Here is a 12563-nt window from a genome sequence, read left to right on the forward strand (position 1 = left end):
CATCTGAGGCGTTTAAAGACTCCATTTGTCCATTATTTATTTCTAAAGAAACACGACAATGTATAAAAGGCTCCATTACCTTGTATCTTACGTTATGGCCCCGTAGAAGCAGTTTTTGTAAAAGTAGGCTAACGATTGCGTCATAGCCACGCGACTCTCTGTCGCACAGTAGAGAATTACCGTATGGACAGGAGGAGAAGCTCGCGGGCAATCGGGGGGACGTGGAGGCAAAATGGCTAAATAATTAATCAGAATACTTAGCAAAAGTTTCTCCTGCTGCTATCTCATGGACAACTCCTACTCACACTCTCCATCTCTGCAAGATTCGGAAGGGAATGATTGAGATTTCACTTGGCACAGCTACTGGAAGACAGACGGTTTGCTCACATCACATCTACGTCGTCAAGCTCAGTTTGAGTCTGCGCAGTACGCTCGACCATCAGGAAGTTAGTGCTTCTATTTGGCTTCACTTGTCTCCGTTGAATCCAATGGGGTCGCTGTGTCCAGTTTATATACTGTCTATGCTTAGAACTGATAGGTAGAATCCTTTTGAATAATCTTTAGGTTATATTAATTATTAAATATTTCCATGATCTGTCAAAATGTTTTCGTAAATTAGTAATGTAATCACAGCTTGATACAGTTTTTCGATTTAGATTCTGATTTGCTCTTAATCTTACGGTGAAAACCTCTGTCAGTGTAATATTGAGTGATCTGGGGCCATATTCACAAAACATCTGAAATAAAAATAGATATAATTTATTTCTGGGGAGAATGACTTGAAGTTTGATGGAATGGTCACAAAACTCAAAACACTACATAGGACATATCTATCATTATTTGTCCCTGTACTAGTTTTATTTATTCATTTATTTACTCCAATTTAAGGCCCTAACCCTAGTAAAAACATTCATAGGGGAACTTGAATTTTTGCCAGTGCCGAATTTTAGTGCCACCTTCTGGCCCATATCTATAAGCTGATAACCACTGATAACGCCCATTCAATTGAGTGATAACGTTCGAATCGGGTGGCAATTTTGTCATTTTAATGACCTCATCTGACATCATGATGCAGTAGAATCGCATTTAGTCTCTTGTACATTATGTCAGTTGTTCCTGGAGGACCACCAGCACTGCGCAGTTTACTGAAGAAGAATCGTTAGCAAGATTTTTATGTTGTAGTTTGTAAATTATTGTGAATATTAAGGTTAAAGGGTTTGTTCACCACAAAATGAAAATTCTGTCATCGTTTACTCATCCTCATGTAATTCCGAACCTGAAAGACTTTCGTTCATCTTCAAAACACAAATGAAGATATTTTTAATAAAATCTGAGCGATTTCTGTCGCTCCGTTTTACGCAACTACAACTTTGAAGCTTGAAAAAAATCATCAAGAGATTGTAAATCTAATGCACATATGAATGGAGCGGTTTAGTCCAGGTTTTCTGGAGAGACGCGATCACTTTGTATGAGGTAAAGATAAAACTGGTCACTGGTTCTTGCGGAAGCTCCATCATGCTGCGTAACACGAGAAAGAACCTCATTGGTTCTTGCTGAAGCTCAAACGTGCTGCGTAACACGAGAATGAACCTCATTGGTTCTTGCTGAAGCTCAAACGTGCTGCGTAACACGAGAACGAACCTCATTGGTTCTTGCTGAAGCTCAAACGTGCTGCGTAACACGAGAATGAACCTCATTGGTTCTTGCTGAAGCTCAAACGTGCTGCGTAACACGAGAACGAACCTCATTGGTTCTTGCTGAAGCTCAAACGTGCTGCGTAACACGAGAATGAACCTCATTGGTTCTTGCTGAAGCTCAAACTTGCTGCGTAACACGAGAATGAACCTCATTGGTTCTTGCTGAAGCTCAAACGTGCTGCGTAACACGAGAATGAACCTCATTGGTTCTTGCTGAAGCTCAAACTTGCTGCGTAACACGAGAATGAACCTCATTGGTTCTTGCTGAAGCTCAAACGTGCTGCGTAACACGAGAATGAACCTCATTGGTTCCTTGGAAAAAAAAAGCACCTTGGAGAAACTCATCAGCAGTGCAAAATATGAAAAGACAATGCAGAAAAGTAGAGCGCATGTGGCAGAAGACAAAACTTGTAGTCCATTATAACATCTACAAAGACAGCCTTCATACTTTCAATATGGAACTGGGCAAAGCTAGACAGACTTTCTTCTCAAATATTATAAACAGCAATTTAAACAACACACGCACTCTTTTTGCTACAGTAGAGAGACTGACAAACCCCCCAAGCCAGATTCCCAGTGAAATGCTCTCAGACAACAAGTGCAGTGAGTTTGCTTCTTTCTTCTCTGAGAAAATCAATAATATCAGAAAGGTGATCAGCACATCCTTGAGTTGCACTGGGGTCAGACAGACCAGACCACCTGAGAAAGTAGTTACTATGTCTGATTTCAAAGAAATTAATGGCAACATTTTGGAAGAAACCGTACAGCACCTTAAAACATCAACCTGCGCTCTTGACACACTTCCCACATCTTTTTTCAAAAGTGTGTTAAACAGTTTGGAAGCAGATCTTCTAGAAGTGGTAAATGCCTCACTTCACTCTGGTAGTTTTCCAAACTCCCTGAAAACTGCAGTTGTCAAGCCCCTCCTGAAAAAGAGCAATCTGGATAAGACCATATTAAGCAACTATAGACCGATCTCAAATCTTCCTTTCATAGGCAAGATCATTGAAAAAGTTGCCTTCAATCAGCTGAACAAATTCTTGAGCTTGAATGGATCCTTTGACCATTTTCAATCTGGTTTCCGACCGCACCACAGCACAGAGACAGCGCTCATAAAGATAATAAACGATATTCGCTTAAATACTGATTCAGGCAAATTATCAGTGCTGGTGCTACTCGACCTCAGTGCTGCATTTGACACTGTCGATCATAACATACTTCTTGACAGGCTGGAAAACTGGGTGGGGCTTTCTGGGATAGTCCTAAAATGGTTCAGGTCACACTTAGATTATTATGTGAGTATAGGAGACCATAAGTCTGAGTGGACATCCATGACATGCGGAGTCCCTCAAGGCTCAATTCTTGCGCCACTCCTGTTCAACCTGTATATGCTTCCAATGAGCCAAATAATGAGAAAGAACCAAATCTCTTACCACAGCTATGCAGACGACACACAGCTCTACTTAGCCCTATCGCCTAACGACTACAGCCCCATTGACTCCCTGTGCCAATGCATTGATGAAGTAAACAGTTGGATGTGTCAAAACTTTCTTCAGTTAAACAAAGATAAAACTGAAGTCATTGCATTTGGAAACAAAGATTAAGTTCTCAAGGTGAACGCATACCTTCACTCTAGGGGTCAAACAACAAAAAATCAAGTCAGGAATCTTGGTGTGACACTAGAGTCAGAGCTTAGTTTCAGTAGTCATGTCAAAGCAATAACTAAATCAGCATACTATCATCTGAAAAATATTGCAAGAATAAGATGCTTTGTTTCCAGACAAGACTTAGAGAAACTTGTGCATGCTTTCATCACCAGCAGGGTGGATTAATGGACTCCTCACTGGTCTTCCCCAAAAGACCATAAGACAGTTGCAGCTCATACAGAACGCTGCCGCCAGGATTCTGAGCAGAACCAGAAAATATGAACATATCACACCAGTCCTCAGGTCTTTACACTGGCTCCCAGTTAAATTTAGGATTGATTTTAAAGTATTATTACTGGTATATAAATCATTCAATGGCCTAGGACCTCAGTACATTGCAGATATGCTCACTGAATATAAACCCAACAGATCACTCAGACCATTAGGATCATATCAGCTAGAAATACCAAGGGTTCACTCTAAGCATGGCGAGTCTGCTTTTAGCTATTATGCCAGCCGCAGCTGGAACCAGCTTCCAGAGGAGATCAGGTGTGCTCATACAGTAATCAGATTCAAATCCAGACTCAAAACACATCTGTTTAGCTATGCATTTACTGAATGAGCACTGTGCCAATGCTCGTCCGACTGTTTGTACTGTACTGTATTTTATTTTATTTTTCTAAACTGTTTTAATTATTCTTATTTCTTTAATTATTTTAATTTCTTCTATGTAAAGCACTTTGAATTGCCATTGTGTATGAAATGTGCTATATAAATAAACTTGCCTTGCCTTGCCTTGCCTTGCCTCATTGGTTCTCAAGCTCAAACGTGCTGCGTAAAGCCGGGTGCACACTGTGCGATTTATAATAGTCCTTTACGATTGTTGCTTGTCAGACTGTGCAAACATGATCATAGCTGTAAGCCGTGTTACACTGTTAGATCTCAGTTGTCATTGATGTCAGACTATGCGGCAGTCAAGACGTGTTAAAAACGGATCCACGCAAGAAAACTTGTCCGAGTTTTACATCATCAATCAATGAAGCGTTCTGTGACTTGAGCTGGGTTACACGCAGGATTGAAATGCTGGCTACAAAGAAATTTCTAACGTTAATTTTGGTCATGGCTTGTCATGAAAACGAAGACAATTTGACGGTCGTCGTTGGAGAAGTCACACTGCAAGACTGTGAGCCAAATCTTCTGAAACTGCCATAATTTCGTTGGAGGTAACATTTTAGCGCAACGGTCATATATCGGCTGACGGTGTACATGTCAAACTAACGATCAAAGACTACAGATTTTAGCCTAGGATCAGAATAATCTTTTAGGATATACAAAATTTGTCTCAGACGGCCAAATCGTGGTCAAAATCGCACAGTGTGTGCACCCGGCTTTACACAAGAATGAACCTCTATGTTTGCTGCGGTTTGAGTCCGAGTGTGATTGTTGCCGGTTGACCGCTGCGAGCATTGGTCTGATCTTCATTTCTAAATATGTCTAGGTGAGAAGTCGTTCAGACTCTGAAAGGAGGAGCATAGAGATATTTATTCACACTGAGCACAGACTGGCTGTGGCTGCATGCTTACCTTCAGATCATCTGTATTACAAGTTTTCAGTCGTGTCAGGACTCGTTTGATATAACATTTCTGTTGTGATTCTTTTAAAAGTCACCTTGTCAGAATTTAAGTCTTGTTATTTGAAACGGTTCTGATGTTTAAACCTCTGAAGAAAATGATTCACACAATTTTCTTCCATTTGTGCCTGTGGTGTTTAGATGGTAAGTTAGAAGTGTTTATGTTGTCAGTTTGAACAGAATCAGTGGAAAGATTTAGCATGGGCTGGTAATCAATCAGTCTGCTTCAAAACTCAAGTTAGCAAGAAAAAGTATTTACCTTGATCATATAATTTTATGAAAATGTGAACTTATTACAATTATGCATTTCATTAGGTGTGTTAAGTGTTGATGCAGTGAAGTCAGTGTCAGTGATGGAGGGAGATTATGTCACTCTAAACACTGATGCTGCTGAAATACAGAGAGATAAGGTGATCGAGTGGAGGTTTGGACACAACGACATTCTCATAGCTCGAATTAACAGACAGAACAATGAGAGAACGATTTATAATGGTAGTGCTGATGGGAAATTCAGAGACAGACTGAAACTGGATGAGAAGACTGGATCTCTGACCATCACAAACACCAGAACCACAGACTCTGGACTTTATAAAGTAACTAGCAGCAGAACAGAGACACCGCTCAACACATTCAATCTTACCGTCTATGGTGAGTATCCCCTGCTCGGTATATATATAAATATATATCATAAATCAATAATTAATCATGATTATTCTGATTATGTAATGATATGATTTTGTTATTCATTTGTGCACATTTTTTATTAAGTATAGCCTGTTTGTTGTATACATTTGTGTAATCAACATTTTACAACACGTGTTTCTTTTAATGATTTAACACAAATCGTGTAGAAACGTTTCTATTTCACTCTTGGTTGCTCCCGTCAGGGATTATCACAACGGATCATCCACATGTTTATTTGCCACCAGTTTTACCCCGGATAAATCTCATAAAAGCATTATCTTTTCAAATCACAAACATATGTCAGTGGATATAGAAGTATTTTACACTGTGATTCGTACCCGAAGCAGAGAGAGATCATATTAGCATACATCATATAACGTGTTGTCGCCAGTCTTCTGTACTGTGTGAAGTCTCTCGTGGACGTTGACGTGAACGTCACTGACACGAAACTCGCTCTTCATTTGCATGGAGTTTAACTTTTTTTCAATGGCAACATCTGATCTTCGTCCCAAATCGTCTACTCATATTATGCCCTAAACATAGTCTTCGTGTGAAGAAAAGTGCAGACTTTAGTGCAGAAGCATCTCTATACACACATTCTGTCGCTGTCGAGGATGTCGCATGTGTGGACGCTTTAACCTAATTTAATTTATTCAGTAGTTTTTCAGAAATGTTTTTCCGTTCCTGTCATAACAAGATTCTTTACACAGTGTCCTTCATCATCACACCAGAATTGTTCATGGCTGTGTTCAGTGATGTGACAGTCATGTGACTCTCTACTGGTACAAGGGATAAGCTAGTGATTTTACGGGGTCGAGACAAAGTGGGGATATGGGGTGTTTCTGCTAGTAAGGCTGCATATCTCGGCTGCCATATCATTAAGTGCCGCTGAAGGCCTTCTCAATTTGAAGGATCCTTGGAAGGCTGCCTTTGTTTTTCATTCTTCATTCAGCCCACTTTGAAGGATGCATCAAGTGTCATTCCGTCACCCACAATCCTTTGCACACATTCCAATTCACAAAAAAGAACAGATGGGAAAAAAGTTGGCACTGAGCTTGTCTGAGTTATTATGAAAAGTAAGACAAAAATGTTTTCGAACATGAAGGCATACATGTTATCTTTTGTCTTGGTGGAAATTAATAACTTAACACTAAACTGACAATAAAGTAATCCACTGGAAGACCAGAGACAGCATTTACTATATAATAGAAAGCCAGTTCATATAAAGGTTTTTAATAACAGTGTCGTGTTGTACATAATTGTATTTCCGTGCCGGGAACATGCATGACGTAGCCATGCGCACTTACTTAGCGTTCAGTGCTGAGGAGTTTAGCCTACAAGCCTCAGAAGGTCTAGACAAGGGAGGGCATGGTCTCACTAGGATCCAGCCTTCCGTTTTAAGAAGCACCCATGTTTAACTTTATGCAAATGAAGAGCATCTGGAGTGTCTGCAGCAAGATGGAGGGAAAGTTATTTTAGTGGTCAGCAACTTTCCTATAATTTATTGTGTCTTTGTAAATTGTGTACATGTTGGTACTCGACACTGAATCTGAGCTGGAATGGGTTTGTGAACTCAGATAGACCGGTGCTTTCGCTGCAGACGAATAACTGTAATCTTGTTCATCTTAAAAATGTAAGCAGTTTATGAACTGATTCTATTTATATTTAGTCTTTTTGTTTTTCTCAGCAAGAAAGCTAATCAGTGTCTACAGCATGGAATAACATCTGTGAATGTCATTCATAAACATTACTAAACGGAAGTTGTGGGAATGCCTACTTGTGGTCTTACCGCCATGTTCCGGGCGTGACGAAAGGTAGGGGCGTGGAGAAAGCTATCATTGGTCGCAAAAGCTGTCTGTCCGGGTGTGTGGTAGGGTTAGGGGTTAGTTTCTGTGGAAAAGTTGTTGGCAGTGTGAACGCAGCTTTAGACGAGGGCACTTTGTTGCTGAATGTGCGGACACTTTAATCTAATTTAATTATTCTGTAATGTTTTCCAGCTCCTCTTCCCAGACACTTTACACGATGTCCTTCATCATCAAAGCAGAATTGTTCACTGCTGTGTTCAGTGTTGAATGCGAGTCATGTGACTCTCTCCTGGTACAAAGGAAACAGTTTATTGTCCAGTCTCTCTCTACCTCTGGAGGCGGAATATCAGGATAAAAACACATACAGCTGTGTGCAGACTCAACATCTAAACAAAAGTGAGTGTTTAGAAAGGCCTACGTCATGATATTAGTGACTAGCCAATATATTAGGTGCGTTCATCCCATACAAGATTACGATTTATACAAAGTATTTACGTGCTCATAGAACTAGACCCTATTACAACTTTTAAACTGGGAAATTTTTGAGGGCACAGATTTGTATCTTTATCTTTATTTAGATTTATACAAAATGTTTAATTAAGCTCTATTTTGTTTGTTTTTACTCATTTAAATGATTAATTCATAATATATAAGAATTATTCATACAATTTGGTGAGATTTTACTATTAATTGAATTATGTAAATCTTGGAGAGAAAAAAAGGCATACTTTTTGAGTGTATACAGATCATGGATTTAGGGGTTTATAAAATTGCTCATTATTTCTTCTCTCATAAGGCTGTCTCTGTTGTGGTGTTACTGGAAGTGTGATCCGATTGGTCCACTCTGCTCTGGCGGGCGTGGCCACGGTGGTCATTCTGGTTTATGAATTCAGATCCAGATGTCTCCGCCAGAGGAGGAGTGTGCAGACGTCGCCATCAAACACTGTATCTGATTAATCAGGTTTTTATGAACAGCTGAAACCAATATATCACAATGTATCCTATAAGTAAATATCATTTAAGAGACTGAAAGTAAACTCTACTTAATGAATTCTCTATTATAAAAGTGAAAAGTTTTACTTTTGAATTTTTTTTTCAATATATATTTTTTTTTGGAATGTGTGGCAGCCATCAAAATTTGTTTATATTTACAAAATAGAATTGAAACCATTGAAATCTATTCTTTGTATTTTTTTTGTCAGTCAAATAAATTTGAAAGAAAATGAACAATTCACAGATTCTTAAGATTTCAAAACTTTTCTAGATTTTATTGCAGCTTCATACTCTCGTTTGTTTTGCAGGGCAAGTTTGTAATCTCAAATAATTCTAATATTATCAGAAGGCCAATACATCACATCTTAACAAGCGCATTATTACTACATGCAAATAATTGCTTAATGTTACAGAATATATTGGAAGTTTGTGCATCAGTGTCAGTGACAGGTTACTACTATAGAAGCTTGGATGAGACTACTTCATCTTAAAGAGTTGTAATATATCTGTTTTTCATAGTCCTTTATGCCTCTTTTTGTCTATTATAAAACAAACATGCATTATTATATTCTTTGGCCTCATTCTTGACCTCTAGGGGGAAAAAAGTGGTCAGCTCTGCTCCCTATTGATTTGATTCTGCATCTTTATTCAGTTAATCTTGAAGCATAAATCCATTTATGGTTTTTCATTGTCAAGTTTGCTGCATGAATAGAATCTAGTATAACAACTTTTTTTCAGAATATGGTGTCTTTATTTCACATGTGCACCAAAGAAGACTAATATAACCGCTGAGAATGAGAATAACATATTTATGAACAAAATCTTACTGACAATAACATCCACTTCTTTTCATTGGGTAGAAAACAAAATAACTCTATATTTATATTAGATTCTACATTTACTACAGACAGTTTTACCCAGAAAATGAATTCTAGACAATGCCAGGCCATTCAAAAGAAAAGCTATGAAAAGATGAAAAGAAACATCTTTTAAAAGGTTTAAAAATGTTTCCAGGAAAAACACAATGTTCCGAGAAGTTGCTGAACACTAGATGAGTGTGAAATAACAGGATGAAAAAAGAACTGAGCGCGCTCACAAAAATAAATGTGTGAACATCTCAGTTCTTCAGTATATTTTCCACTCTGCTCTTAGTTTGTCTTTACCTCTCATTACGATTATTTTAGTACATTGTTGCATTCATGCCGGTTGAACCTCATGAGCTTCCTGACACATATTGATCCACAGATGTTTGGCCTGATCAAGTATCTCCATTGACCTTCAGCTGTTAAAATCAGCTTAAATTCAGCTGTTTTGTTCAGTTAGTGGCTTTCTTCTTCCAAATTCCCACAAACCATAATGAAACTCCACAGAACAACTAAACCACCAACATCAGCTGCATCAGTCACTGAATCACTACATGAAAAGCTTTCCAGCAAGAGACTGTCATCTCTTACCTCTGTGTGTGTGCCAGTTGATCTCATCTCATGAAAGGCTGCCATTGTTCCAATTACAGACTGACAAAGATTGAGGGCAGAAGATTGCAGCCGAGAACGAGAAACAACGAGGTTCATTCAAAAGCCAAAAAATGACCAGGCTTGTTTTTCACACACAAGCCTGTAGGCTAATATGGTCACAGCATTTCAGTAGGCTAATATGGTCATTAGGCTAATATGGTCACAGCATTTGCTTCCAGTGTAATTGTGTCTCCTAGTCACTGTTAGAGTTCCTGCTTGACTGTATATCATGCAAGGTATCATGTGATCTCCACTGACTGTACATTTGCAAAACAGTAGCTTTTGCGAAATTTTTATTTTGTCACCGCCAAATGCTGTTGGCTGTCTGAAATCGGGAAATAGGGCACTATTTGAGGGGACAGCCATTTGTGGTGGTGTCTGAAACATATTGTATATAAAGTGCACTCATTCAATCCCAAATGCACCGCAGTAACGAGAGTGTACAACTGATGTACACTCAAAGTCTAGAGGATTAACTCATGATACACTGTGAGGTCAGGCCGAATGAATTCCCGCATCTGAATCCTCCCATTTCTAAACCGCTGGTCCACTGTGGCTACAGTGTAATATCATGCTGGCATAAATGACTTTTTATTTAATTATTAAATTGTTTAATTAAGGTTTACACATGTTAGTTGATACGGCAGAGTTCAAAATAAATCTTTTCATTGTCCTTCTGGAGCTGCCAGTTTGCTAGTTTCAAATGATTATTAAAAAGCAAGCACTAAAAGCATCTAGTGCAAAAGCGGCAGCCCTTCCGACGCTAGGTGTCTGAATTTACTCAATTTACTCAAGTAAACTATTAGTGGAGAAATATAGGGAATAGTGGATGAGTGTACACACCCTTACGAAAAAAAAGTATACTTCAAGTTCATTTTATGAAGTATACTTGAGTAATGTTCAAGTATATTTTTAAGTATACTTTATGTAGTAAGTATACTAATGTCAATATGTACTAGTAGTAAACTTGTGTAAAAGGGAAGTGTGTCCCTTTCAAAATGCTTTGAAATCACCCTCTTATTTTTACCCGATTTGCTTCAAAGTTTATGTGTATAATGTAAACACACGGCAGATGTAGACCTGTGAAAGGATTTTTGATATCTTTAATACTGTTGCCATGGCAACGCTTCAAACTTTAATATTCTTTTTTGATGCTTTTGAGACTCTTCACATACTTGAAATTGGATGAAACTCGACAGACACATCACATTTATTAGCCCGTAGACATGTGCAAAGTTTCAGAAACGGGCGTGGTGAGGGGCTCAGTAGCGCCACCTTTAGTCATAAGTGGGGGGGGTTAGTTTTATCAACAGAAACAAAACTTGGTATGTGTATTGTTCTCATCAAGACGGACAACTTTCTAATTTACATTAACGATCTCCGACCAACAGGAAGAGAGATATTTTGGTTTGAATGTGGATTTTCTGAAGAATTTTCTCTCCCTCTCTCTGTGTCTCTGTGTGTGTGAGGGGAGGGGGGATTTGACTATTGCTTTTATATTGTTAATCAAGGTTTCAGGGGCTTTTGGGATCCTTAACGTGCTCAAAAACTCTTGAAACTTTACATACAAGTCGGAACCCCCTGCCATCAGGGACGGGTTGAAGCTGGTACCCGGGCGTGGCAGGGGGGCTCAACAGCGCCCCCTTGAACGGGGTCCCAAAACTTGGTCCATAGATCAAACACGCTTGCATGAATTAATTTGAAACTCGGTACACATATAGATATCATCGGGCCGAACAACTTTCCCCCGTCTAAGTTTTACGCCAGCCCAACAGGAAGTCGGCTATTATGGGTTGTTTGGAAAACGCTTGCTGTGGAATGCGAAGTACTCCTCCTAGAGAATTCATCCAATCCCCACCAAACTCGGTGTGCATGAAGTCAAGACATTGAGGATTCTAAATTGCGGACGGATTTTTGATATCTCGAACGGTTTGGCCGTGGCGAGGAAACGAATTTATGGCGAGAAAAGAGAAACACGAAGTGGAATAACTTCTGCATACATTAACTGATCTGGATGAAACTTCAGCAGTGTGTTCGTGGTAAGAGGCCGATCAGATGGATGTAACTATTGTGAGTCAAAGTTATAGCGCCACCAACTGGCAGCAGGAAGTGTGTCACTTTCAACATGCTTTTGACAAAAGTGGGCGGGTTAGTTTTAACTACAGTAAAAAAAAAATAGTTTGTATATTGTACTCATCAAGCCGGACAACTTTCTAATTTACATTCATTAGCTCCGGCCATCAGGAAGTCAGATATTTTGGTCTGAATGTGGATTTTTTTGCAAAATCAGCCTCTGAATTTTTAGCCACTCCTCTTAAACTATTTATTTTATTCCCACCAAACTTTTTCAACATGATGAAAATACATTAAAGATGCTAAATTGTGAATGGATATTGAATATCTCAAACGGTTTTGATATGGCGAGGGATTAAAGTAATGTCAAAAAAGGAATCAGAAAACATCTCATATCTTCTACAAATGTAATTATACACCGTTTATTTTTATATAAAATTATACAAATATTAGAACTAAACCCATTTTATTCTGTTTTTGCAATTCAAGAAGTATAAAAAAAGTTAAAAACAGGCTATTTA

The 12563-nt window shown here is 38.7% G+C and overlaps 2 protein-coding genes across 2 annotated transcripts in view; one reads left to right on the plus strand and one right to left on the minus strand.

The window, feature by feature from the left end:
* The window catches only part of LOC309475952 (immunoglobulin superfamily member 10-like), a 192274-nt gene that overhangs the window by 61423 nt on the left and 118288 nt on the right, over positions 1 to 12563 (minus strand). The window lies entirely within an intron of this gene.
* Positions 4894 to 9018, plus strand: LOC309476222 (uncharacterized protein). Its single transcript, XM_082139488.1, has 4 exons — positions 4894 to 5117; positions 5289 to 5621; positions 7655 to 7858; positions 8259 to 9018. The coding sequence occupies exons 1-4, from the start codon at positions 5051 to 5053 to the stop codon at positions 8417 to 8419; spliced, it is 765 nt and encodes a 254-aa protein (XP_081995614.1). The 5' UTR covers positions 4894 to 5050; the 3' UTR covers positions 8420 to 9018.

This window comes from Leuciscus leuciscus (genome assembly GCF_965113295.1).
Source record: "Leuciscus leuciscus genome assembly, chromosome: 15".
NCBI lineage: Eukaryota > Metazoa > Chordata > Actinopteri > Cypriniformes > Leuciscidae > Leuciscus > Leuciscus leuciscus.